Source organism: Ambystoma mexicanum, chromosome 12, assembly GCF_040938575.1.
Source record: "Ambystoma mexicanum isolate Mex_15411 chromosome 12, UKY_AmexF1_1, whole genome shotgun sequence".
NCBI classification, from domain to species: Eukaryota; Metazoa; Chordata; class Amphibia; order Caudata; family Ambystomatidae; genus Ambystoma; species Ambystoma mexicanum.
This window is the reverse complement of record NC_090936.1, coordinates 586579810-586605214: the sequence shown is the minus strand read 5'-3', so window position 1 is coordinate 586605214 and position 25405 is coordinate 586579810. Positions and strand designations below refer to the sequence as shown.

Genomic DNA, 25405 nt, shown 5'->3' with positions numbered 1-25405 from the left:
GGGAGTTTTCCTAACGTCCTACTGGTAGTAAGACTTTAGTAAGCTATTCCAGTGGTTTGTAGATCCCAACTCTTAGTATCAGTCTGTACTAACTCGGGACCTTGGTAGAGTGGCAGAGCAGTCAGGCTTATCTTAAGAGGAACATGTGAGCTGTAGGTAAGTACACTGAACCTTAGTTAGACATGCACACAAAAGAAACTAACACTTATAATTTATATAATTATTTATTATATATACACACCAGAATCACTTTAAATACTTTAGACGTTTACACTAGAACACTTTGGAATACTTGAGAATACACTTCAAAGAATACTTTCACTTTCAAGTTTGTTCGCGGTTACATTTGTAGCAACGTTGGAAAGGGAAAAGATAATTTTATCGTATTATCGGTTGTTACGCGCACTTGTGGTTTCTAACAGTTTTAAGGTAATACATTTACTCAGCAAACATAGTTACTTTAAGGGAGGAAAATGGTTAGTTTGTGGAACATTAGCTTGGCTCAAGGTTCTAGAGAGGGTTTCTTCGCACAGCAAGTCTTTTAAGTCCAAAAAAACAACACTAGCTACAGGCAATTCAGAGAGGGCTCAGAGTATTGACATGCAGCAAAATATGAGGATTTCTTCAAGTCTCTAGTGTTATAGAAGCAGCAAGTCAATGAAGTTGCACAAGCAGCAGCTTGAGTCGGAGGTAAGAGGGGGTGACCCTGTCTACCTCTGGGCACACTGCAATGCTCTGGAGCTATGTCTTGGAATCAGGTAAGCGATACCTTTTGCCCAACACTACCTTAGGTTTGAAGAAAATGTGCCTGCTGAATGCTCCGCGACGTTGCAGCTCTGGACCGGACATCTGGATTCATTGGTCTGATGACTGAAGGCAGGACAATGGACGGGATATCTCAGCAGCAGTCTCGAGGAAGGACCCGGGGCACGACTCAACAACTTCTTGGTTCACTCTGCGATTTTGGTGCATTTTTCGGCAGCACCAACAAAGGACACAGATCATTCGGTCAATCTTCTTCTCTTACTGCAGTCCCGCACTCTGGAGGGTCCTTACGGGTTCAGCAAAGCTTTGGACAGATTCGGCCTTTCTATGATGATGCACTTGAAATGGACAGCAGGTCTCCTTGTATTGGGGTTCCGCAGCTCTGAAAACTCCTAGGACCTTGGGAGATGGCTCAATTCAAAGTTCGTCTTGGGACTGGTTGTTCCCCCCAGCCAAAAGAAAGGAGATCCTCTTCGGAGCTCCTCTGTCACATAGAAAACTGGGTCAGGACAGCAGTGGTCACTTCACGGTGTTGCAAAGGGTCTGCAGGCGTCTCTGGTCATCTTCTTGTCCAGTCGTTTCAGCTTCCAGTGGTTGACTTGCTTTTCACTCCAGAAGCCTCATCTTTTATACAGTTCCAGCACACACTCCTCTGCAATCTCTCTCAGCATTTTACAGAAAGGGGCGTTTGGCTGTCCAATCAGGACAGCCAGACCCCCTGTGGGAGCTGGTCCTGTTCAGGCACTCTGGCAGACAAATGACAGGGGGGTGGAAGACTCCTCCCCCACTTCCTACCTGCCCAGACACTCTGGAGCCTAGGGGGGATACCAAAGGGTTCCCGCAAAAGGCAAAAAACACACACACTGATCTACCCCACTCAGAATGGTAGAAGGGCTAACAAAGGACAACCATGCTAGTAATGGCGGAAAAAAGGGAGGCCCCAAGTTGGTACTTGGGTGTTCCTATTGTAGACTAGAGAGGCTAGGTCTTCCCTCCGTTGTCTTGTCGTGCCTAGAAACACTTGTGTACAGGCACATTATAATATATCACTGTGGTACAGATCCAGGATGTTTCCTCCCCTTCCCCTGAGAAGTCTCCACCGAACTAAAAGACAACCAACGCTGATCGCCCTTGAACCTGCGACCACAACAACTTCAATGGTGAGGCAAGTCTTCCCCAGAGATTTACAGTCGCCTGGGACTGTTGCTTAGGGTCCAAAATCCATTTAGATCTTTTGTACTGCCCTCCTTTGCATTGGTTTTGGATTGGGTTTGCCCAGGGAGATGATGTACAGGTGGGTACATTTGGGGTCATCCTACTGGACCCCAGGGGTGGGTAGCCGCTTCCCAGAATTCTACAACTCGACAGACCCTTACATCACCCTTATACCTACTATGTTTGCTCTGAACTTGCTGCTTCTTTCCCCAGGATTCCCTGTCTGAGAAACATTTACTAGTGCGACTCACCCATGACTCCATCAGAAAATTGTTGGACTCCTACAGACTCAGACTCTCACTAGATATGGATTGGACTGCGAAGACTGGACTATAGGTTTTTTGGGCTGCCCTGTAAAGGCTTATGTATTTTGTGCTAACAACCTTTCCCCAACTTTAGTATTTTATAGTAAATGTGTTTTACTTGTGTGCATTTCTAAAGTAGTGAGCAGCCTATGGTAGATTGCCGAACAGTGGCGTTCTACATATATTTTACCTGTAGGATGCGATTTCAGCTGGGTCACATTGCACACTTGTTTTGGGTATTTGCTATGGCAGACACTGTTGGGGGCACACCTTGTCCCTATTTTATAAATATGGCATGTTACAGCATTATGTTTATCATGTTTATGCATCTCTGCATCCTAGCTAATGTGTTCATATATACATGCAATTTTCAGGTATACCATTCCAAGAGATGTCTGCCTGCTTGCCATGTAAACTAGCATTGGTCTGTCATTGTCAGGGAAATAGAGGATGGACCTTACTCTATTTAGCCACTTCTTAGCCAACAGTTTAATTGTGTGAATAAGCACTTTATAGTGAGAAATGTGTCACCTTGGTCTACCTTTCCCTTGTCACTGTGGGTGCATGTGACTACGCAGATACAAGCATCAGAAATAAGTAATGTATGCCTTCTGAAACTTGTGGATCTGCTTAGAAGCACATGCTTTGCATAGATAAGCAAGCATCACTTGGAGAAGGAGGTGGGTTATTTGAAGGTATCACTGCATAAATATGTTTTAACACCGCTTGGCCCACTTGTGTATCACTTTTAGAATGTGCATCTAGGAAGTAATGTTGAGTGAAAATGTAAACTGAACTCCAAGTAGCAGCTTTGCAAATGGCATCAAAGGGCACATTTGCTATGAAAGCTAGATTTGCCCCTGTGCCTCGAGTGTGTGCTCTAGGCTTCAATGGCAGCATTCTCTTAGCAAGTGAATATCAAAGTTTGATGCAGTTGACAATCCATTTTGAAATTGCCGATTTAGGGCTAGGGTCCCCTTCTCTTCCTGTGACTATGGATACAAAAGTATGGTCTGTTTTTCTGATAGTTTTAGTCTTTTGTGGGTAATACATTACAGTCCTCCTTACATCTAGGGTATGAAGAGATTCTGATATTACGAAGAAAAACGAGGGTGTGTGCTAAGTACAACCTTGTCTTTGCAGATAACAAAGGGGTCTTTGTACTGATCGTGCATGCAGTTCACTAACCCTTCTAATAGATGTAATAGCCACAAGAAAAGCTGTCTTAGAAGTGAGATGTTTAAGACTGGCTTTGTGCATACACTCGAAAGGGACCCCCGTGAACCCTGTAAGTACAATATTTAAGCCCCAAGACACTGGAGGGTATAATATTTTCTGACACCTTCCACGAAAGCTTTTACTACAGGCCCTTCCACCACAAAACTTTATTTTGTGATGTGGTGTACACAGAGAGCAGCTAGATGTACTTTTAATGCGTTGAAGACAACGCCTGAGTCTAACAGATATAGTAGATAGTGAGGGTGAACAGATAATTGGATTGATTGCACAAGCTTTGCACCATAACACAAAATGTTTCCATCTGTTGAAATAACAATGGCTTCTGTTTGGCTTACGCCCCTCTTTTAGAATGTCCATGCATCTCTGGTCTAGTCTTTAATGACCACATTTTATGACTTCAGTGGGCATGGGTGAAGTGTTGTCCCTTGATTATGTGACGTGTTGGGATGGGCATGGTAGTTTCATGGGAGGACAAAGACATCATTTGTAGGTGTGAAAACCAGGTCTGTCGTGCCCACATTGGAGCTAGCAGAATAAGTGTCACTTGTTCCTAGTGTAGCTGGAGGACTATTCTGTTGAGAAGTGGTGCTGGGGTGAAAGTGTATGCAAATTTCCCTGACCAATTCATTGACAGTGGGTTCACCTTGGATCCTGTCTGGGGAAATCTGGACACTTAGTCTAGGCATCGTGCGTTCTCTTGTGTAGGGAAGAGGTCTATTTCTGGGAACCGTTTGAGAAGATGTTGTGTAGCACATCTGTGTTTAGTTGCCACTCATGTTCTGAGGGCAGCATGGCACTTCTGCTTAGTAAGTATGCCAGAGAATTGAGTTCCCCTGGAACATGTGCCAGGAGAAACATTTTGTGTTTTAGTGCCCACAGCCAAATGTTCTGGACTAGTTTGGACAGCCCCGGAGAATGCGTCGCCCCCTCCCTGTTTGTTTATGTAGAACATTGCTGTGGTGCTTTCGCTTAGAAAAAGGACTGTCTTTTGTACTAGCTGTGGTCTGAATGCTTGAAGTGCTTTGAAGACTGCTAGTGGTTCCAGAAGTTTGATATGTTTTTTGGTTAAGGAGTGTGTTCTCATCCTGTGTGCAGTCTGATGGAGAAAATGTGCTGCCACCCTGTTAGGGCTACCTCTGTAGTAAGAGTGGCTTCGATAGCTGGTGTGTTGAAAGGTTTTCCTTTCAAAAGGTTTTCTTTAGAACACCACTGCAGCAATGGAACCAGAGGTTGTGAAACCACCAATAGATCGTCCCATAGATTGCGTGCTTGGGCATGTGGCACTAGAAAAATGCCAGAAGCCATAATTCCTAGAAGGCGCATTGCCTTTCGCACAGTTAACCGACTGGCTATGTACTGAAGGGTTTGAAATAACAAGTTTTGTACCCTCTTGTTAGAGGGGAAAGACCAAACCGTTGCTTGTTCGAATTAGTGCCCCTAGAAACTGTTTTACTGGACTGGGCATTAGACCTTACTTTTTCTAGTTGGAGAATCCCAATTGGAACAGTAGGTTGACTGTTTGCTGGGTGTTTTGCTGACACATTTGAGGTTTGTCTCCTGTTATCAGCCAGTCGTCTAAGTAAGAGTACACTGGAACGGTCTGCCTTTGTAACTGTGCATCCACTACCGCTAGGACCTTTCTAACACTCTGGAAGCTGAGGCTATGCCAAATGGTAGCACCTTTAACTGGTGGTGCTTGTCCCCCTCTTTAAATCTTAGGTATTTCTTTGTGCGCTGGCAACATTGAAATATGAAATTATGCATCTTTCATGTCCAATGTTGCCATGTAATCCCATTGGTTTAGTGGATGATTTACCTCCTTCAGAAGAGTCATCCTGCATTTTTGTGGCTTGACATACGTGTTCGCAGGGCACAGGTCCAGAACTCGGCGCATTGTTAGATCTTTCTTTGGAACAAGGAAATACACTAAATACATAGCTCTATTGCTCCTTTTCCCAGTAAAGTGTGAATTTCCTCCTCTAGAATAAGGAAACGTTACAAAGACAAATTTGATTGAATACCCTTTGTCAACTGTAGTGAGCATCCAGCGATCTGACATTTTTCGCCTCCTATTCCCGGGTGAATGATGATATGAAAGCCACTACTAGGGATGCATGGAAGAGAACGTGAATTAGAGCGTCATTTGTTGGCGGGGGCAGCTGATCGTGTAGAGGCTGCAATTCTGCCATGCCCTTTTCCTCTGCAGAAACCCCTTTGTTGGTTCGACTGATAAGAGGATGATTGAATCTGGGTATTGTAGAACGAAGAGCCAGATGTTCAAATCCAGATTGGTTGGAGCTTGTAAATCCTTGGCTGCGAAAAGTGTGCTGTGTGTTGAAGGTGCCCCTTTGGACATGAGGCTCATTTGTAATCTGTCCTAAAGTCTTTAACATCTCGTGCTCCTTTTTAGTCATCTCACGTTGTTCATCAACCACCTTTACAAACAGGACTGCATCTTCAAACAGGCTGTTGATAAGCGATGCTCGTGTTTAAATACAGAATCCCGGATTCATGAGTGGCGTTTAAGTAGGGCCCTTCAGCAATGTCTTTCCCTGAAGTTCCAGCTGATTCTAAAACTTTAAAAGTATGGTTTGGGCCTCTTGTTGACCCTCTATAGAGAACCTGATAAGGTGTGACCTTGCAGGTTCGGGCACTGAGTCAAGGTGTTAAGTGTACCTTGTCCCATGGTGTCTTATTGCAACTTGCAGTGTGGTATTGTTTGCAATTCTAGTTATGTACGCCCCAGAGGTCGTTATAAGTTTGCCCAACGTCTGTAGCCACTTGCATTCCTTATTAGGGGGTGCTTCTGACCTAGAGAGTGGAACACCAGCTCTCTTTCTGGTGGTGGTGGTGGTGACTACCAGGGAGTCAGGTTTGACATGTTCTTTAATGTATAGAGGGTTAGATGGAGATGGTCTGAATATGTATCCACTCTAGGGTTTACTGCCCTGCTAAGGGAAGGTGTAGTAAGTGATGGGGCAATTCTTTTCTTCATTGATTGTAACAAAGGAACCGTCTGGCTAATGGCTTTCTTTTCATTTAGGATGTCTTCAATAAAGTCAGAGCTGTCGACTACTGTCTCTTCGGTGAGAATATGAAAATGGTTAGCTGCCCTTTTAAGTAAGTCATTGTACAACAACTAACTGTCAATTTGAGAGGAAGGCCCAACTCTCAGGTGCAACAACATTTGGAGTGTCAATAACGGTGACACCTGGGCTGTCTTGGTAAAATTTGTCAGGGTCCTGACTAGGATTATCTTGGTCCACATACCATACATCCTGACCTTCCTGATCATCCCCTTGTAAGGAGTCATGGGAGGTGTCCATGACTGTATGAGTGGGTGAAGGAAGGCACCTTGGGGATTTAGGCAAGGGTTGGCCTGTTTCTAAGAGTTGCAACATCTCTACATCTAATGTTCATTTTTCGAATGGGGAATTAATTCATAAAATCCACAAAAGACAAAACTTTGCCCATCGTCTCCTCAAAGCGATCTTTTATGCAAGTCCCTGTTCTAGGTGTTTTGGGTAAGGGGACCACAATTGCCATAGGGTCTTCTCTAGGCCACTTCTATTGAAGAGACTAGGACCAAAGGGAATGTGCCTCTTCATACTGGGGCACCTTATCAGAGGTAGAATGTGTGTGACATTTGTGAGTATGTGTCTTTTTATGATGTTTTTCTGTCAAAACCTGACTTTCTTGCTTTTTCAACGTATGTTTCGATGCCTCTGAATCATCCACTGGGCGACTTAAGCAGGTCTATTGCTGCCTGTGGTTCTTTGTTTCCTTGGGTTAACTGTGGTTGCGGAATTGCAGCTGGCCTTTTTGGCGCATGGTCGGTAGGGTGTGAAGCGCCATCTGCCTGAGTGCAGCCTTCTTTCAATGGCTCTGTCGAAGAGCAGCCTGGTGTTGTGTGTTTGGGTGTGTGTGCATCCTTATCGCCAGAGGCTTTCCCCATAGCAGCAGGCTTAGTATGTCTTTCGGGCTGGGGGCTGACGTGCGGGAGCCGGATGGTTCCCTTGTGATGACTTCGGGCTCTGAACCGAAGCTGTCGCTGCCCTGGCCTTCCAGATCTGACTCAGCCAACGGCAGCAGTTTCTGACTCGGTCATCATAGTGTTTGCCACCCACCGCTTAGTGCTTCGTTCCTTTAGGGTCTTACGCCTAAACAATTTACAGGACATACATGTCTCTTGGTGATCTCGGGGAAGGAAGTGGTTACACACTCAGTAAGTGTCTTTCCACAGATATTTTCTGTTGCAGTTGCGACAGAATTTAAATGGCGTTTGCTCCATGGTGAGAGTGAATTTTAAGGGCGGCAAGACAAATGCAGTAAATGCAAGTAGTGGAGGTATGCATTCTTCGATAAAAAGGAATTGGTCTCCTCACTCTCCCTACTGCTAGGCCGAAGCCTATCACCGGAACGATCATCTGGTTCGGCAGTCAACATTGGTCGTCCGTTGAGATGTCCACCGAGTGGTAACTGTCAAAATATGGATTAAAAAGGAAACAACTCAGAAAGTAGTGCAGCTACAGGACTCCACGAAACACGTCTAACCACGATGGCGGAAAGAAATTATGTGAGTGACCTCGATACGTTTGGGATCCTGGGTACAGTAGACGTCACACTAGGGATAATATTACAAACACGCCCAGTGGACCCTTTTCAACTTTGAAAACATCACATGCAATACTCTGCAGTTAACACTAGATGTTGGCCTATGCAAATCATGTGATCCTAAGCAGATCCACAAGCCTCAGAAATATACACACACACACACACCCCTCCAACCTAGTTTTAGCTACCTTTGATTACTTAGTGTGCTCATAGTGTAATAGATCAATAAACTAGAATATTTTTGTACTTACCGGTCTCGTCACTTTTTACCTACCTTATTTGTAAAGTGTTAACTGTGTTACACAGCAGTAGCCCTTTCTTAATTTTTCCTGAATGCTCAGCCTTTCTACCTTAAGAGAGCGATTAAGTCTACCTGTGTTTGAGGCACCCTTGTTGCCCAGGTCGCTTTTCCAAGTCCTACCCTAGGTAGAGGCTTTGAAAAACCCTCCAAATGCTGGCAGGGCAGGGCCACTTAGGTGGAAAGTCGCATCCTATGGCTTTATGCAAGAGCCTGGACATATTACTTGCCCTGATGTTTCCGCAACCTAATATTTTCCTGTTGAGTCTGAATACAGAGTTTAACTTTTGCTGCAATTGTTATGTGCCCCTTGGAGTCCCTACAACACTCACAGGATGGTGCCCCCAATGCTACTCTTTTGTCTACTTCCCCGAGCATGTCCCCTTGGTGGACTCCTCATGTACCTCACTGGCTGGTGGCATCTCTGTATTTTTAGAAGAATGTACGCTGAGGCAGCCATTCTACCTTTTCAGGAAAAAAAAGGTTTGTTACCTGCAGGTATCAAAAACCATCAAGTTGCTCTTTAAAGTGCAGTAAGACTACACAACATGGTTTTGCAGTACACATGACAATTAATGCATAGCCATAGAACTCCCCAGACCCAATTATGCCAACAGCCTTTAACTCGGCATCCCCGAATAGTTGTTAATCCAATGTGGGCAGAGCAATAGGGTGGAATTATGGCTGGCGGTGGGGTGCATATGGAAATTGAGTGGATAGACAAAGAGCGAGGTGGCATATATATATATAAACAGAGATGGCTAGAGAGTGGAGCAGCAGGATCTTGGGCAGAGAGAGCATTGGGGCAACAGTGGCAGACACACACCAAGGGATGGAAGGAGCAAAGACACCAAGGGCAGGGATGACCGTTTAGAGAGAGCTATCAGAATATGCACTGGGAGATGGGCAGTGAGGGGGACGAGGGGGTTCAGTCACATGGTAAACTCAGGGTGCAGAGAGCGCCAGGGGAGGAGCAAGTCCAAGGAAAACCAGAAGCCAGGGCAGGTCCAGAGATGTGGCACAGGTAGGACCAGGCAGGGGAGAGCTGGTAGGTGGGGTCAGGTCCAGGGAAGAGCCAGGGGGTGGGAGGCAGAGCCAGACAGAGGCAGAGGGCACCCCAGCATGCCCATTGAGAGCCAGGGAGTGGGCGCAGGTCCAGGGATCACCAGGGGGTCAGTTCCACAATGAAATGGGCCAGGAGAAGAGGAATAGGGGGCAAGCAGAGAGTGAGAAAGGAAATAGAGGAAAAAGGGTGCAATAGTTGATGGACAAGATGTGGTGTAGGCACAAATGCACAAGGACAGAATGAGGAGGCAGAAAAGCGCAAACCATACAGACCACACTTACCCCATTTTGTGCAGCGTGTTGCTGAGCAATTCCTAGGAAGGACTGGAAAGGAGTCTTGGATCCTGTGCACACAAGGAGAGTGAAACAAAGGAGCGTGTGGTGACAGAGAAAACAGGGGGAGTGAAGGAGCAGGAAAAACAGGGATGAGAGGAGGAAGCAGGGTAAACAAAGTTATAATTTGTGAGACAACAGTCATCATACACAAATATTAAAACCACATTGTATATACTAATTTAGTATAATAAATACTATTGCCCCTCTCCCATCCTTATCCTCAACGTCAAACCCCACCAGGCAACTTGGCATGTGCTTACTCAAACTCACTCAACTGCCCTCACTGTAATTGTAAATGTATTATTGTTCCGAATCTGCCCTTTAAAATATTGAGGGGTCCCTAGAGGTTTTACTATATTTATTGTTGATTTCTACTAGAAACGCCAACCATACCCTTTCTTTCCTACCACCCTCGCCCAATCATGCTTTTGTCCATTTTCAACTTCCTCCTAGTCACTCTATCCCTCCCCTTCACTCGCACGTATGGCACACCCATGCCTCCTTTATCCCACACCTTATCACTCTCACTCCCCAGAAAACACTAGAGCACCTACACCCCTCACCATCTTCTGGAGTATACCCTCCCGCTTTCGGCTGCACGCCCACCCACATCAAACTTAGTCAGGGGCTAAGGAAATGCCCAATCCATCCAAGACTTCTCCTTGACCAATCAACTTATCCAACCTCTGTGATGGCCATCACTTGACCATGGAATTCCCCAAACACAGCCACACTAACAGCCCTCCAACTAGATTCTGCTAGCTCTTCTTATTCCCCTATCCAAACAATTGCCTCAGAGGGGGGCCTCCTAATTAGGAAAGCCACTCAATCTACTCTCTTCTGCCATACAATCGCATTCCACCCTCCTTTGAATAGGTTGGTGTCCAACTGCTTGATCACACTTGTTAGGAAGATACTTTTTTGCCTCTTCCCACTAATTTCTGTAGGACTCTGCTCTAAAATGTAGTGAGTTAAGTCTTATCCCTCACTGACTTGCTTCCATCACATTGGTTTGATTGCACCAGTGAGACCTGTTGGCTCTGGTGTAGGAAGACCTTTCTCCCCCAATGAGGCCTATAGAGTAGCAGTACTCCCTCCCTTGTAGAGAACACTGCAGGGAAACATTGCTTCCCACAAAAGACCGTCTGGTCAAATACACATCCAGCCAGGGTGATGTTACTGATGCTGAGGGAGCTGGCTGTTGACCATTAGACAGGCAGTCTTGGTTTGAATGCTACCAGGTCCTTCGGTTTATGGGCTGGGATCTGTCCCAGCCTAATTTCTAGATAAAAGGAGAGGGGGTGGAGGCATATGGGATGTTGATTACTTAAACCAAACTTAACAAGGACATAAGAGGGACACCAGTGTACTGCTGCTGCAACCACCATTGGGCCAGGTTAGCCAGAGCAGAACTCTGCACCTTTCTTCATTGATTTGGGAAGACCATCACCAGGTGCCTCCCTCCCTTGGGAATGGTGGGTACAATAAGTCGTGCATTGCTACCCTACCCTCTCTGGACCGCCCTGTCTTTGGGTCATCCCTTTGTATGCATCACCTAGGCCCAGGCCCTCAAAATTGTTGGGCCACCTCTAGACCCAAGGTTAGAAACCATGCTAGATACTCCTTCCGTAATAACTCAAATCAAAAAGGTCGGAAGGATGGTTTAGAGGAAACATGTTCACCTTGGAAATTAGATGTTGCAGTACAACATGGGTCTGATTCCTGGCCTGACACTTAGAGGCTGGATGAGTCCAGCCTTAAGCTGCTATAAATATATCAATCTCTGTAGCCCTTAATCTGGTTTTCCCACCGCCTTGAACCCTCCTCCACTCCCTTATTTGAATTGGTGCCCACTGAAATCCAAGCTGTTAAGATGGCTAGTACTAGTGTGTGTCTTCTTACTGTAATATAGGTAATGTAAACTTTACAGGCCTAAAATATTTAAAGCTTGGAGTTCTATGTACCAAGAACTATGGGATCAATCCAGTGAATCTACACTAAGTGCCAAATACCTTATCCCACAGCTGCCACCAATTTGTTAAGATGGACTTCCAAAATCAACTTTCTCAGTGGATTTTGGGAGCCAACCTATTATGGTGAACAAGAAAGATACTAAAGTCTAGCCGAACCCAATCAAGGTAGTTAGCAGAGCGGTAAGGTTCAGTCTTAAAGGTGGGTTAGAGTATTCCAGGGCTACAATGAGTCCACACAACCACCACCAATAATCCCAGTTAGACAGGTAAGCCCAAAAATAAACAATGATTTGTTAGGCCTTATAAATAAATACACACTAAGTAATTAAACATTTTGGCAAATATTGTCAAACATTTACGATAAAACAGATGTATATATTCAACTTTTGGAGCTAATGGAAAGCATTTGATTTAATAACCAATAAGTACTCAGAGGTGTAGCGTCCAGTAGAAACACTTCAGAGAAACCATAAAACAATTCCCTAGCCCTTACTAGGTCCAAGATGGCTTGGAGCCTTGAGCACGAAATTAAACCGTTCCAAAGTCATACTTTTCAGGTAGGTTTACTATGTAATTGGATGATGATAGTAATTGAGATTCAAAATTTAAAAAATGATGAGGAAAGCCCAGGTAAATTACTCTCAATCCCACTACTCTAGGACAGGTCCTGGGAAGGGATTCTTGATCAAGTTACCAACGACCTAAGTCAGGACAGGGAGACATAGGGACAGGACTTCACGCTCATGTAACCTTATGGAGAACGGGAGAGCAGGGGGGACAGGTATTTTAACTTACTCCCGTTAACTTAAATTTCTCCAGAGACCACTGCTGATATTCCAGATACCCTTGGCGTCATAATCTTCTGTGCTTGGACTGGTTGAGGGAGGCCTAGAGGTTGCGGGTGCATAGGTCACATTCAGCATCAGGATTTAGTTTTGGTTGATCGCAGTGTTAGGGAGATTTATCATTCATATGCTTCATCCCCTCTACTAATAAGACCCACAGAACGTTTTGCTGGACTCCACAACCTTTTTCTTTCTATCCTGAATGAGTGGAGCCTTTTTGTACTCATTCATTGTTATGGGCTCTGACTTTTGGAACTCTGTTCTCTGTGTTTTACCCTTACTATGGAGTCTACTTTCCAACATACATCTCTTTTGTTTTTACTTTGTTTTTATTGGCCTTTAAACAATGTTTAACGATAACAGTCCCAGCCCCCTCATATTCCCCCCAGCCCAACGTCCCTCCCACCTCCCCCCTCCACGCCCCTGGTTCGCTGCTGGTTCCTCAAGCGTCTCTTCACTTCGCCATGGGTTAGCTATGGAGACCATTGTTCACAGTATATCTAGTAGCCAGATTCTCTGTGGGCACCATTGGTCTCTGAAGTCTTTGTGTAGAAAGTCCAGGACCAAGTCCCAATCATCCTTCAATTTAGTATACACCCCATAGATGACATACGTGACCCATTCTAATGAAACATAGTGCCAGATGTTTGCTATCCATTGTTGTTCTGTGGGTGCCCCAGCTTGTTTCCATGTTTGGGCCATCAAGGACAGCGCTGCAACACTTACAATCATGTACGCTTTTTTCTGTGATTTGGACGTGAGAATATACAGTACATCTCCCATCCCCAGCAATGCTTCCCCTCACTCTTCGTATTTGAGCCAAAAATCATTTGCATTACCCCATTAATCGATTCCCACAACGGTTTCAGGACCGGGCATGCCCACCAAATATGCACCCATGAACCAACCTCATCACACCCAAGCCATATGTCTGGGACATGGCGGGGTAGAACTTGTTGAATTTCTCTGGGGTTAGGTTCCAGAGTACTATGACCCTAATACACATCTCCCATATCTGAAGACCCCTCATTAGTTGCGGGATCCTCTGCCACACTTTCCACCATTGCACTTCCGAGTACGGGCAGGGCAGGTCCTTTGCCCATTGCTTCATATAGGCCCATTGTGACTGGGACGGGAGGGGGGAGAATATTCTATATAGATTGCTTATCTGGCGGTCACCTGAGTTTGTAAGCAAGTATTTTTCGAGTGTTCTGAACTCCCTGACAATAGCGCGCTTCATAGATGCGGCTGCCAACCAGTGCCTTATCTGTGCATACCGGAGCCTATCCTCCTCAGGTAACTTGATAACCTGTTTACATTGGTAAAACAACCGGATTTCCTGCCCTTCCAACATATCCCTTGCATGTAGGCAACCCGCTTCTTCCCATCTGGCGAACTCTCCCTTCCCTATGCCTGGGGTAAACTGAGGGTTGCGCAATAGGGGCGTAAACGGGGACGGGAAGGTCGTAATACCCGCTTTTTTGACCATGGCATCCCAAACATCCCCCACCAGGCCTATTATCCAGCTTTCATACATATTGTGGGGTCTATCCATTCTTGGGCACCACAGGACTTCTTCTAGGGGCTTTCCCACCACAGCTCTATCCATCCGCCATATCTCTTTTAAACCATCTGTGATTTACTTTTGCAGCACACAGCTCCTTATGGGCAGTGTTGCTAGGAACTCTTTGGGTGCTCCTTTGACATTCTTTCTTTATCCTTGAGCAACTCCAGTTCCTAAGAATTTACTGTGAGAGATTGGCACAGACAACCTTATGTGGAGTGCCAAGAAGATATGGTATCCTGCTTCTCTCTACTACTGTGACTTTTTAGTCACATAGACAACCTTTCAGTTATGGCTGGTGGCAGTGGACAGGTTCTACCAACGATTGTATTATTTTTTTACCGCAGACTGGGTTCACAGTCGGTTGTGCACAATAGGGTCACCCAAGTACTAAGTTGGTGGCTCCTTTCTTTTTTTGCCATTTCTAGCGTGGTTGTCCTTTGTTAGCCCTTCTTTTGCCATTCTTTGAGGGGGAGGTCTGTGTGTGTGTTTTGCCTATGGCAGGAACCCTTGGGGGTCCCTGCCTAAGCTCAAGTGTATCTGGGCGGGCAGGAAGTGGGGGAGGAGTTTAACACTCCCCTGCTATTTGTCTGCCTGAGTGCCTGAATGGAACCAGCTCCCACTGGGGGTCTAGCTGTCCTGATTGGACAGCCATCCGTCCCTTTCTGTAAACTGCTGAGACAAATGGCAGAGGAATGTGTGCTGAAACTGAATAAAAGGTGAGGTTCCTGAGGTGAAAGGCAAGTCAACTACTGGAAACTGAAGTAACAGAAGAAGAAGACTGTTGCTGTCCTGACCCAGTTTTCTATGAGACAGAGGAACTTTGAAGAGGACTCCTTCCCTTTGACTGGCGGGAACAACCAGTCCTGAGCCAAACTACAATCGGCGCCATCTCCTGAGTTGCTGTGCCTCTCCAGAGCGGCAGAACGGGAATACCAGGAAACCTCTGATCCAATTGCAGTGCATGGTCTTTGAAAGGCTGAACCCCTCCAAGTCTTTGCTGAGCTCCAGGTGAACCTTCAGAGAGACGACCCGACTCATTCAAGTCCCTTCACCAGAGTGCAGGACTCTAGGAATCAAAGATCGAGCGGGCGAATCATGCCCTTTGTTGATTCTGCAGAAAAAGTGCCAAAACCGCAGACTGACCAGAGAAGCTGAAGCAAACAGTGCCAGAGGTCCTCCCTTGATGCTGCTGAATGATCCCGTCCATTGTCCTGCCTTTCATCGCCAGACCAAGGAATCAGGAGGCTGGGTCAACGCGCTGCTACAATGAGGAGAATCCAGACATGAACATTTCTTCTAACCTAAGGTACTGTGAGGTGAAAATGTATTGCTTACCTTGATCCAAGAAGTTGCCCCAGAGCATTGGAGTGCACATAGAGGTGTCCAGGGTGCCCACTCTTAACCCTGACCCAAGCTGTCAGTTTGGGTCCCTTTTGTGAGTCCTTTAACATGGTCTCCAACGTTTTGTCAATTCTTCTAGCATCTTGAAATAGAGACTGAAAGTATCCACAGGAACTTTTACTGTTCTGCTGCTTCGTGAGACTTTGAGACCTCTCCTCTCTAAACTGACTTTTCCAGTTAGGGATCAGACTTTAAAAGTGTTAACTTGCGCTTTAACTGCCTCTAAAAACTTAAGCTCTCCTACTGTTTGACTAACCAACTGTTTTCTGTCCAAAAAAGACATCTCATGTAGTTTTGTTAACTAAATACTATTACTGTATATCTTTGTCTGTGCGCGAATGCACGATATTGCCGACAATACGGTAGCACTGTCAATAGTGTCAGACTAACAATTGTCACCGCAAGCAACTACAAAATAAGCAGTGGCCTTTGAAAGGTATCTAAACGTACTCCTACGTATATTGTTTAATAAAATGTATTTTAAGGCATTTCTTGTATAAATATAATACATCTATATTTCATATAAATATATTAGTGAGTTTCTTTGATCTGCTTTACTAACTGGGTTCAGTGTACTTACCTACAGCTCACATCTTCCTCTTATGACAAAACTGACTGCTCTGCCACTCTACCAACGTTCCATGAATAGTACAAACTGATATTAAGAGTTGGGACCTGTATACCATTGGGATAGTTTATGAAGTCTTACCTCTAGTGGACTTTAGGACAACTCCCCTAACACGTGGTGCTTGAATATCAGTTCCAGGCATCTTAAAGCTGAACACTTTCAAAGGAAAGATGACTACTTCTGCAGAGCAGGTGACCTCAGGACAAAACCACTGGGGAGTGAAGACGACTGATTGCAATGGGAGTCACCACAGTCCGGTGAGACAGGTGATGGTCGTCAGTGGCTGCACTTCTTCATAGGGGTCTTGGCTCCAACGATGATCTCTGGAATGGCTGCAGGAGACTTACTTTTTATCCAGGATTTGGACAGGAAGCTTGGCTGTGTCCACCAAAGATAAGGATATGCACCATTTGAACTAGCAGTGGCTATCCAAGCATCAATAGCCACCATCTACACAATCTACCCGGCAACACACATTCAGGCACTAGGATGAGACATGGGACCAGGCAGTCCCAGCCCCACATCCAGTCACACACACAGACCATCACTCAGCCCACGAAAACAGCAGTTTTCCCCAGGAAAGGGCATTCCATATAAAGCAATTCTGTCCCTAGTGGGAAATGTGAGAAACCTGAAGGTGTCTCACCCGCTAGTCCCCGGGGATCTGTCATCCAGGTGGCCAGGAAATGGCCATCGCTTTTGGATCCAGTTCCTGGGGGTGGACCAGTGTGGGAGGATCACCTGGACGAGGGGTCCTCAGGGAGTGGAAGTGGAACACTGGAGGGTGAGCAGCAGAATTCCCTTCCAAATAGCACCTTTTCCCCATCCTATCAGGTAGAATACCTAGGAATTCAAAGCCCCCCCCACCATTTCCGACACAAACACTTTCTCACGGACAGTTCACTGTGAGCGACAACGGACTAGCACCAGAACCTTATACCCTACATGTCCCAACACCATGGACAGACAACGTCAGGCAATTATGGATTATTAGGCACATCACACTTTCACATGCGACTTCCATCACACTTCCCCACACGGAAAAAAAGCGGAGCACAAAAGCACACTCGGAGTGAGGCAAACCACATGAGGAAACAGCAGTTCCAAGATGGCAGTTTAATACAAGGAGAAAGACAGCGAGACCAGAGAGTGTCATAAGGAGGGAAGTACCTGTGACCTCTAAAGACTTACTTTCGTGAGCCTTGGAAAGTAAGAAACCGAAGTCCAAGAACTAAGGCTGATCAAACCTGCACAGTGTGTCAGAGGTAACCGGGGCTCTCCCGCATCGATAACCAAGGCCGGGAGAAGCGATTGCTGCTGTGGTACTGCCCTTGGTTGCTACAACAAAGCGGCATCAGAAAAGACAGTACAGGCAGTGATTCAGAGAGAGTGATACCAAGCCAGTTTGTGTTTTGAACCAAGGTTGCAAGCGGCAACATTGTACAAAGAGAACAGTGTGTGAGGCATTTGCAAAGAGCGACGCGGATACAATTGGAAAGTGAAAGGCGTAGTTGAACTTTATAATTGAACTTTGGGAGAAAATATACCATACACAGAGTGGTCTGGCACCACATGGGTACTCATTTGAAAGTCTCTGTTAGCTTGTCCAACTGATGCAGAGTGTGAGAAAAAGGAATATTGAGATCGAAGTGGACATACAACGGGTCAAGCCAAACCCTGTGCACATTAGAAAGTCTTTCATAGTTTAAAGTACAACACAATTGGTCCGAGCACGGGTGAGGGAGACTAATTGACTGAAATAAAGGGATCCGAGCCGGGCTGAGGGGGCTCCAGGGTGAACCATGAGTCACCTGAGAAATAATTATCTGAACATAGTTTGAAAAGGATCGGAGTCCGGCAAATTGAGTGCTGGAAAAGGAAAATAACGTTTTTGTGTTTTGTATACCAGGCCCTCAGAGTCAAGAGACTTGCAAGAAGTAAAGAGGCTTGGACACAGAAGGTCTTGCACTGTGAAAATGGAACTGTATCCTTGTGCCGCAGAAGCCAGAGTGTGTGCTTTGCTCGAAATAACTGTCTTGTCCCGTGCTGAAAACCTGGGGAAGGGAGGCCAAGAGGTCGGACATTCTGACTTATTTTGTGAGCACTTCTTTCTTTTTCATGAACATCACCCCACCTTATTTTGTAAATTAGTGGTAAGGATTGGCAATAGATTTTTTGTATTGGCCCTTTTTAAATTTGACAAGACTCCACTAGGGTTGCATTATTATTTGATGGTCGTAGCTTGCTCCCACCTGTAAATTTAGGTTTAGAGAGGCGTTTATTTCACCCTTGTGAAAGTTCAATAAACACCCTTGAACTGTGGTCACTTGTGTCCGTCTTACGATACCAGATCTTCCTTACAGCAGGAAAAAAAGCAAAGAACAATATGGGTCAAAGACAGGCAAAAACCTAGCCACTCTTAGTCGCCATTTGCGGTAATTGCAGTAAAATGTTCAAAACACAATAGGAACATATACCCTGCCACCAGCCCATCTTGGACACATTGTATTTCAAAACTAAAAGTTACTAATGAAAAAGATAGAAGGATACAAAGCATCCTAACCACACTGGTGATGTGTGCTGTTGTAAAAATAAAAGAAATCCATATAAGAGAAACAGTCTCAGCACTGACAAAAACAAAATTAAATTGGTTTCTTATATTGAGCTTCAATCCAGACTACAGTCTCTAAGCACAATACAGGACTGGATATCAAACCCGTGCTTCTCAGTGTAGTCTCGTTTACAGGACCAGAGCATTATCCTTCCTTATATTCTTATGGACTAATCACTCTCCCCATAAAAATGAGCAAAAATCAATTGAAGTAAAGCAGGCGGCTTTACTTACCTCCAGATAGTCATGTCAGGAGTCAAAACAAAGCAAAAAGAAATAGTGCCCCATAGAACTGTATCAGAGGAAAGCAGCAAAAAAAAAAACCCTTTAAGAACACTAGCTATACTCCGTGGAGACTTCAACGTCCTGAACATCATAAATTCCCACTGTCTTCAACTTGACTCCTCTACCTCAGATCGCTCCCCCGATTACTGTGATTAAGCCTGTGGAGTCATCACTAACTCCCCGTCAACAATCTCCTCCCACATGGCCAGGGGACGGCAGCTGCTACATGATCCTGATCCTGGGGGTGGTACTAAGGAGGGAGGATCATATGGAAGGAGACGGCTGTCGGGGAAGGCGATGACCATCAGGAGAGACACAGTATTCCTCCCTTTCAGAAGGAGAAAGCCTCATAATTTGTAAGTTCCTGATAGCTTGTTGTCACTATACACATCCTTCTTGTTGTAAAAATGACATACTCACTCAAACAGGAGTCGGAGATCAGAGAAGCAGAATGGAGAAGCTGGAAGCAGAAACGTGGAAGAAGGCAATAGCATGGGAGCAGACCGTGCTGAAGAAGGCAGGCGCTGCCAAGCTGCCGCTTGGAAGCATTAACTACCGGCATGGCGTAAGGCCACAGGAGACATAGCAGGCAACATGGGAAAACCAATGGGTAGCTGGCAGCAGCAGCAAAGCTACCGGAGACTGGGTCGGGTCAAGCAGCAGCGGTCCTACAGGCAGGTGAATGCGGAGCAGGCAGGAGAGCTGAGAGAAGGTCTGCACAGCGGGAAAAGCTGTCCCAGAGTGAAAGCCTTACTACAGCAATGTGTCACAGGTCAGGAACACTACCAGACACTGGCGAGTCGGCCCAGAGCCATTGGGGACACCAGGGTGTACCGACAGGCATGTGGGCAAATTATAAACTATTCTGAATACTGAACAAATGAAATACAAAAATAATTTGCACAACTCCTCATGTATGAGATGTCAAAATGGGGAAAGTTGGAGCAAATGTCATCATAAGCAGGTGAATATTGATGAAGTTAAAAGACAATACTTGAACAAGTTTCCATATATAATATCAATATGGGGAAAGTTGGAACAAGTAGTACCGCAAGCCAATTAAGTATAGACAGTAAAGGAATAAAACGGTACTATGTTGAAAACAGTGAGAAATTGGGTTGTGGGGGAGGGTGGTATACCCGTTAGAAAAGCATACCAGGGGATCTGCAAGACCCCAGAAGGGGATTCCTGGCAAGAGTACACCAGGCAATCCTTTTGAAATATACAGAAGAATAAGACATTATGAAAAGATACCTGGCAGCAGAGTACAACAGGGGATCTAAGAATCAAATGCAAAGAAGCCCTACCAGTCAAACACCAGGCAAGCTGAAGTTGAATACACCCATTAACATTGTAGGAAGTTACCCGGCAGGAGAGTATACCAGGGGATCTGCTGAACCTACTAAAGGCTGCCAGTCACAGGAGTATACCAGTAGGTCTACACAAATTATAGAAAGAGACTTACTTATTTTGACTACACATTTATTTTTTTATTTCATTTTTTGCATTTGTAAAGCGCTCACACAGACCGTGGGCATCGCGGCGCTGTTACAGGAATTGTTTGTTTTTTTAGTTGCGCAATTATTTTTTTTCTTTTCTTAGTTGCGTATTTATAATGCGCTTAAATACCCAGAGGTTTCCAAGCGCGGACCCGGGGATCGAACCTGTGTTGCTTCATGTCGTCTTGCTTCCAAGGCGAACACGTTGTTGCTGATCTATCCTCACGTGACGTATAGCAAACAAATAAGCTAGAGACTCTAAAGAAAGCCAACAAGTGGAAGAAAACTGACAAGTATAAGTGGTGAAACTGAATAAAGACCCTTTTCCTGTTAAAAATTGAAACACCTGGTGGAAGGATATAAGTAGAGATCTAAAGAGTTTGCATGAAGATCTCTGATGGACAAGTATATCTGGTAGACTGCTAAAATATCAAAGAGGTTGAAGAGAACCCTATGTGAAACATCTCGTTGTGAATAGAACCCTTTGGCTTATGAACTCCGTACAAAGAAACCTAGAAAAAGCTGATTGGTACAAGATACATTGGTTGCACGGAAACTTCCTGAACCAGGTATACGGAACCAAAGAAGTTGTGTGAAAGAGACTTTTGCCATCCTTAAGGAACTATTGTTTGGAAAAGACACTTTACATCCTTCTTGAGATATCCAGGGAAAGGGAACCACCCTGTGGATCCAGGGATTTCTCCTTGGAAAGGACTATGTTTATTGAATGTGTCCATTTACTTGAATTCGTTTAATTTTGCCAAACTTAAGTCAGAAACATTTCCTTACACTTGTAGTTGTTCATTTCTAGTGTGAGGGTCAGATTAGTATGTTTTGGACACAAGGACAGTATGTAATTTTGACGACAAGGCACATACTGATCTTTAGTTTTAGTTTCCTAGGTAGGAAAAGTCTCTCCAGGATAGGGACAGAGAGGTCTTAATCCAGCCTTTTTATTTTAATAAAGATGTCCGATGTTGAAAACACTTCCAATTTGTGTCGGCTTCTCATTTCTGACCCCTTACATTACTCTCCATAACAAAACCACTCAACTGATCCTTCAATCCTCATCTAAGCAGCTCTGAACATCCTCCATCAATCCCTCTCCTTCAGATCACTCCCTTCTGCACTGCACTTGGTCTATCCCACCTCCACTCTACTCCATCGCCCTCCTGACTTGCCTTACACAAATTCCAACCAGACTCCCATTTTCTGCCCATCTCGATCAAGTCATGTCCACCATCCCGGAGCTCCTTACACACATGGCTCAGACCATTGCAGAGGCCTTCCAAAACTTTGGACAAGTACTCATTGCTCCCTCCAACAATCATTATCTAGTCTGCTCCTTCACTCTATCCTGCCCTCAACCATGGATCTCACAATCTAATTCTCGCCACTACTCCAGCCGGGCTGAAAGTGGCCTTTAACATATTCTCTGCAAAATGTAAGGAGCTTGGACTTGAGCTTAACAGCTCAGGTAGACGGCCATATACTGGACAAAGTGGGGCATTTTGACTACCTAGGGATCAGATTCAATGACAGGGCGGGGGTGGACTAACAAACACCTTATATCCAAGGTAAGCCTAACTAAGTATAGCGGGCCATTCAGTCCTTTTTTTCGGGACAAGGTAGTGGGGCAATTTCCCCAGCCCTTGCATTATGTGTTAAGCAAGCTCTGCCTGCAGCCCTTTATGGTGCAGAGATCTGGGGCTTTGCAAACACAAAATTGTTGTCCCCCATCAAGAACATCTTCTTAAAGCAGTTGCTGCTCCTGTCAAAGAATGCCTCAACCGCATTGACACATCTAGAATTGCAAGTACTGTCCTGGCTGACTTAGTTGCCATCAGGCCAACCCTGTATTGGATTATAATTTGATCTTCCCTGAGCATGGCCCCCTACAAAGATGCTCTGAGTGATTTTTTGCAATTGGAAGGTGAAAAAACAAAGGGCTGGGTCCTCCATGTGAAAAAAGATGCTGTGTGGGCTATGCCTTAGACACTTTTGGGAAAATCCCAATGAGTGTCGCCCTTCTCTAAAAGCAGAACTCAAGATGATCGCCAAACGCAATGCCTTTGAGATCCTGCAGTCCCAAAGGCAGGCCCTGAAAAATGGCCCTGTATTCCTCTTGCCAAGTTCGCTGAGGAGTAAAACAATTTCTGGATAGTATACACCCACCTTATGAGCGTTCTTTATAGGTCCGCTTTAGACTGGGCCTACTGCAAATTGCCAGGTATACATGGGATTGTTCCGCCCAGAATACTGCTTGTTGCCCACTCTGTAAAAAAGCTGATGAGACCCTGATCCACTTTACATTGTTCTGCCCATCTTTAATGGAACTATGGCATAGGTATTTATTACCTCTTTTACTTGGCATAGGGTTCAGAACCACGATGGAATCAATGCAGTTTCTCATTAACACGATGGAGTGGAAAGTGATATTTGCCTCTGCCAGGTATGTTCTCTGTGCCTGGCTTCTAAGAAGAAAGTAGTTGGGCATCGATTTACCTCACCATAGGCTACTCTTGAGGCTGCAAACTGTGCCGCCCCCCTGCAGTTCAATTAACTTTTTTAAAATCTTAAATGCACCTTTCAAGGCTGCGAGCTTTGCGCTCTTCTCAAGTATTAAAATCCATTTTAAAGGTGCTTGTATAGTTTACTCTACTTTTACACAATCAGTGTGGTCTTATCCGCCTTGGAATTATGGTTAGTGGTCTTATTGCATTTTTTAGGCTAATTGAATGTGATTTTATCATTGGTGATTGCGTTTGTGTGTTGGGCTGTGCTAAAAGACAAATCTGAATAAAGCTTCAAGCTACAAACAATGTACAAACCCCATTCCCTGGCTCTCCTTATCGAACTACAATGAATCGTCATACACTTAGGTCTGCCTTGGTGGCTATATCGGAATACTACACTAATCTCATCTTTGATCTCCATACTCTCCTCTCTCTACGGGTGAATTTGACCTTTACTTCTGTACTAAAATCTCTAAATCTATGACATTATCAGGCCTCATATCCCTCCCTCTCTTTCCTCCACCTCCCACCTTCATGTCCTCCACTTTCACTGACTTTTCCCCCCACAACTCCAGTTCAATTGGCACCCATCCTCTAATCTGCCAAACCTTTGTTTGCTCCTTTAAAGATACCCTTTACCTTCTCCTCCTGCCCAATCCTCTTGGAACTTTTCAATCTGTTACCAAGGTGGGCATATTCCTACCACTTCCAAAGAAAGCCTGGCTGAGCAGAACAAGCCTGCCAACTGGAGACCAGATTCCCTTACCCCTCACTATTCCAAAATACTAGACCACATCCACGCTTATTTGGAGACACACAAACTCAATGACCGGGCCGTTCAAATCCAGGTCCTTCAGCAATCACTGCACAAACAAATCCAACAACCGTTGCGGCGGTAGCCTTCCAATTAACTGTTTCCATCTCGCCACTAAATATTCCCCCATGCATCCCAACACTACCTGTCTTTCATTGCTCCTCCTGAAGTCATACATCGAAACTGGCGTTGATGTTTCATCATTCCCGTTTATATACATTTCTGCCTGTTCTTGCAACTCCCGTCTTCTCTCCTTGCTGATCGCACTATGGGTCACTCTCGTGCATCCACTTTGTCCGACCCCTTCTCCTGTTTCAACGAGTTCAAGTTCAATCACAGGAGGGCCAGATGGGACAGTAACAATCTCTAGGGAGGGAGGTGGAGATGGGACAACGGGAACGGGAAATGACTGTTGCGGCGCTGACTGGCTAATGGGAGGTGCTGTTTGTGCAGTGTGTGGCTGTGCTGAGATTTGGTCAGTTGGGAGGGGCTGAGCAATAGTTACTGACGCAGTCTTTTTAGTCTCTTCCCTTATGCCTCGCTTTGTATCAGTTAATATTTTATTTATGAATTCATCTGATGAACGCAACTCTCGCTGTGGGTATATCTTTTCTATACTCAACTGATCACGTCTATTTGACTTTCTCAAACTATCATTCCACTCCTCCTCCTCCTTTTCTTTCACTCTCTCTGCTTTCGACTTATGCCTGCGCGCATGTTTCTCTCTACTTCTCCAACGAAGCATAGCTTCCCTTCTCCAGTCCCTAAGGATATCAAATGCTGCAGGGCGTGTTTTCTTTTTCATCAACACTTTCTCCAAGTTCTCTATTCTTGTGATCTCAAAACTCCCATGACTCGGCCACTGAAGATCTTCCCGTTTTCTGGTTTGCCTATGCCAAGTCTCACAAAACATTATCGCTCCCACATCAAATTTCACATACATCTCATACGCCGGCATTCCCACGGGTGGCGCAACCTGGCCAGTTTCCAAAGATTGTCTACCGCAGCGGAAAAATCCCACTAGGGTGGACAATTCCCCAGGCATGTTTTAAGCTTACCCTTGGCTAATCAACCTTACACTGGGTGTTCGATTTTGCAAAATCAACTCTCAACCAATATCAGGATTACTTTGAATCGGGGCATGACTCACCTGATCAGTCAAATAGTCTCTTAAAACGCAATTCGTCCGTATACGGATGCAACCAATGACATTGTGTCTGCGTATCTTGGCTCATTCTGCCTCGTTTCGGGACCCTCGCCTCCTTGTTCTCTGGCTGGGCACGTCGATCAGGGATCAGTTGTGTGCAGATCTGCAAAGGAGTCTCATCGCTTTCGCAGGGTGCCCCGAACACCTCTTGATCCCGGCTCGATCGTCCCGTCCTCGCCGTTCTCTCCACCTTCCTTATCTTACAACGTACACGATGGAACA

General features: G+C 45.2%; 1 protein-coding gene across 1 annotated transcript in view; it reads right to left on the bottom strand.

Moving 5' to 3' along the window:
• Window positions 1–25405, bottom strand: part of ANKRD13D (ankyrin repeat domain 13D) — a 455050-nt gene that overhangs the window by 152640 nt on the left and 277005 nt on the right. Inside the window, exon 9 of the mRNA XM_069628948.1 lies at window positions 9784–9845. Coding sequence (XP_069485049.1) covers window positions 9784–9845 — 62 coding nt within the window. The remainder of the gene's footprint in view (window positions 1–9783; window positions 9846–25405) is intronic.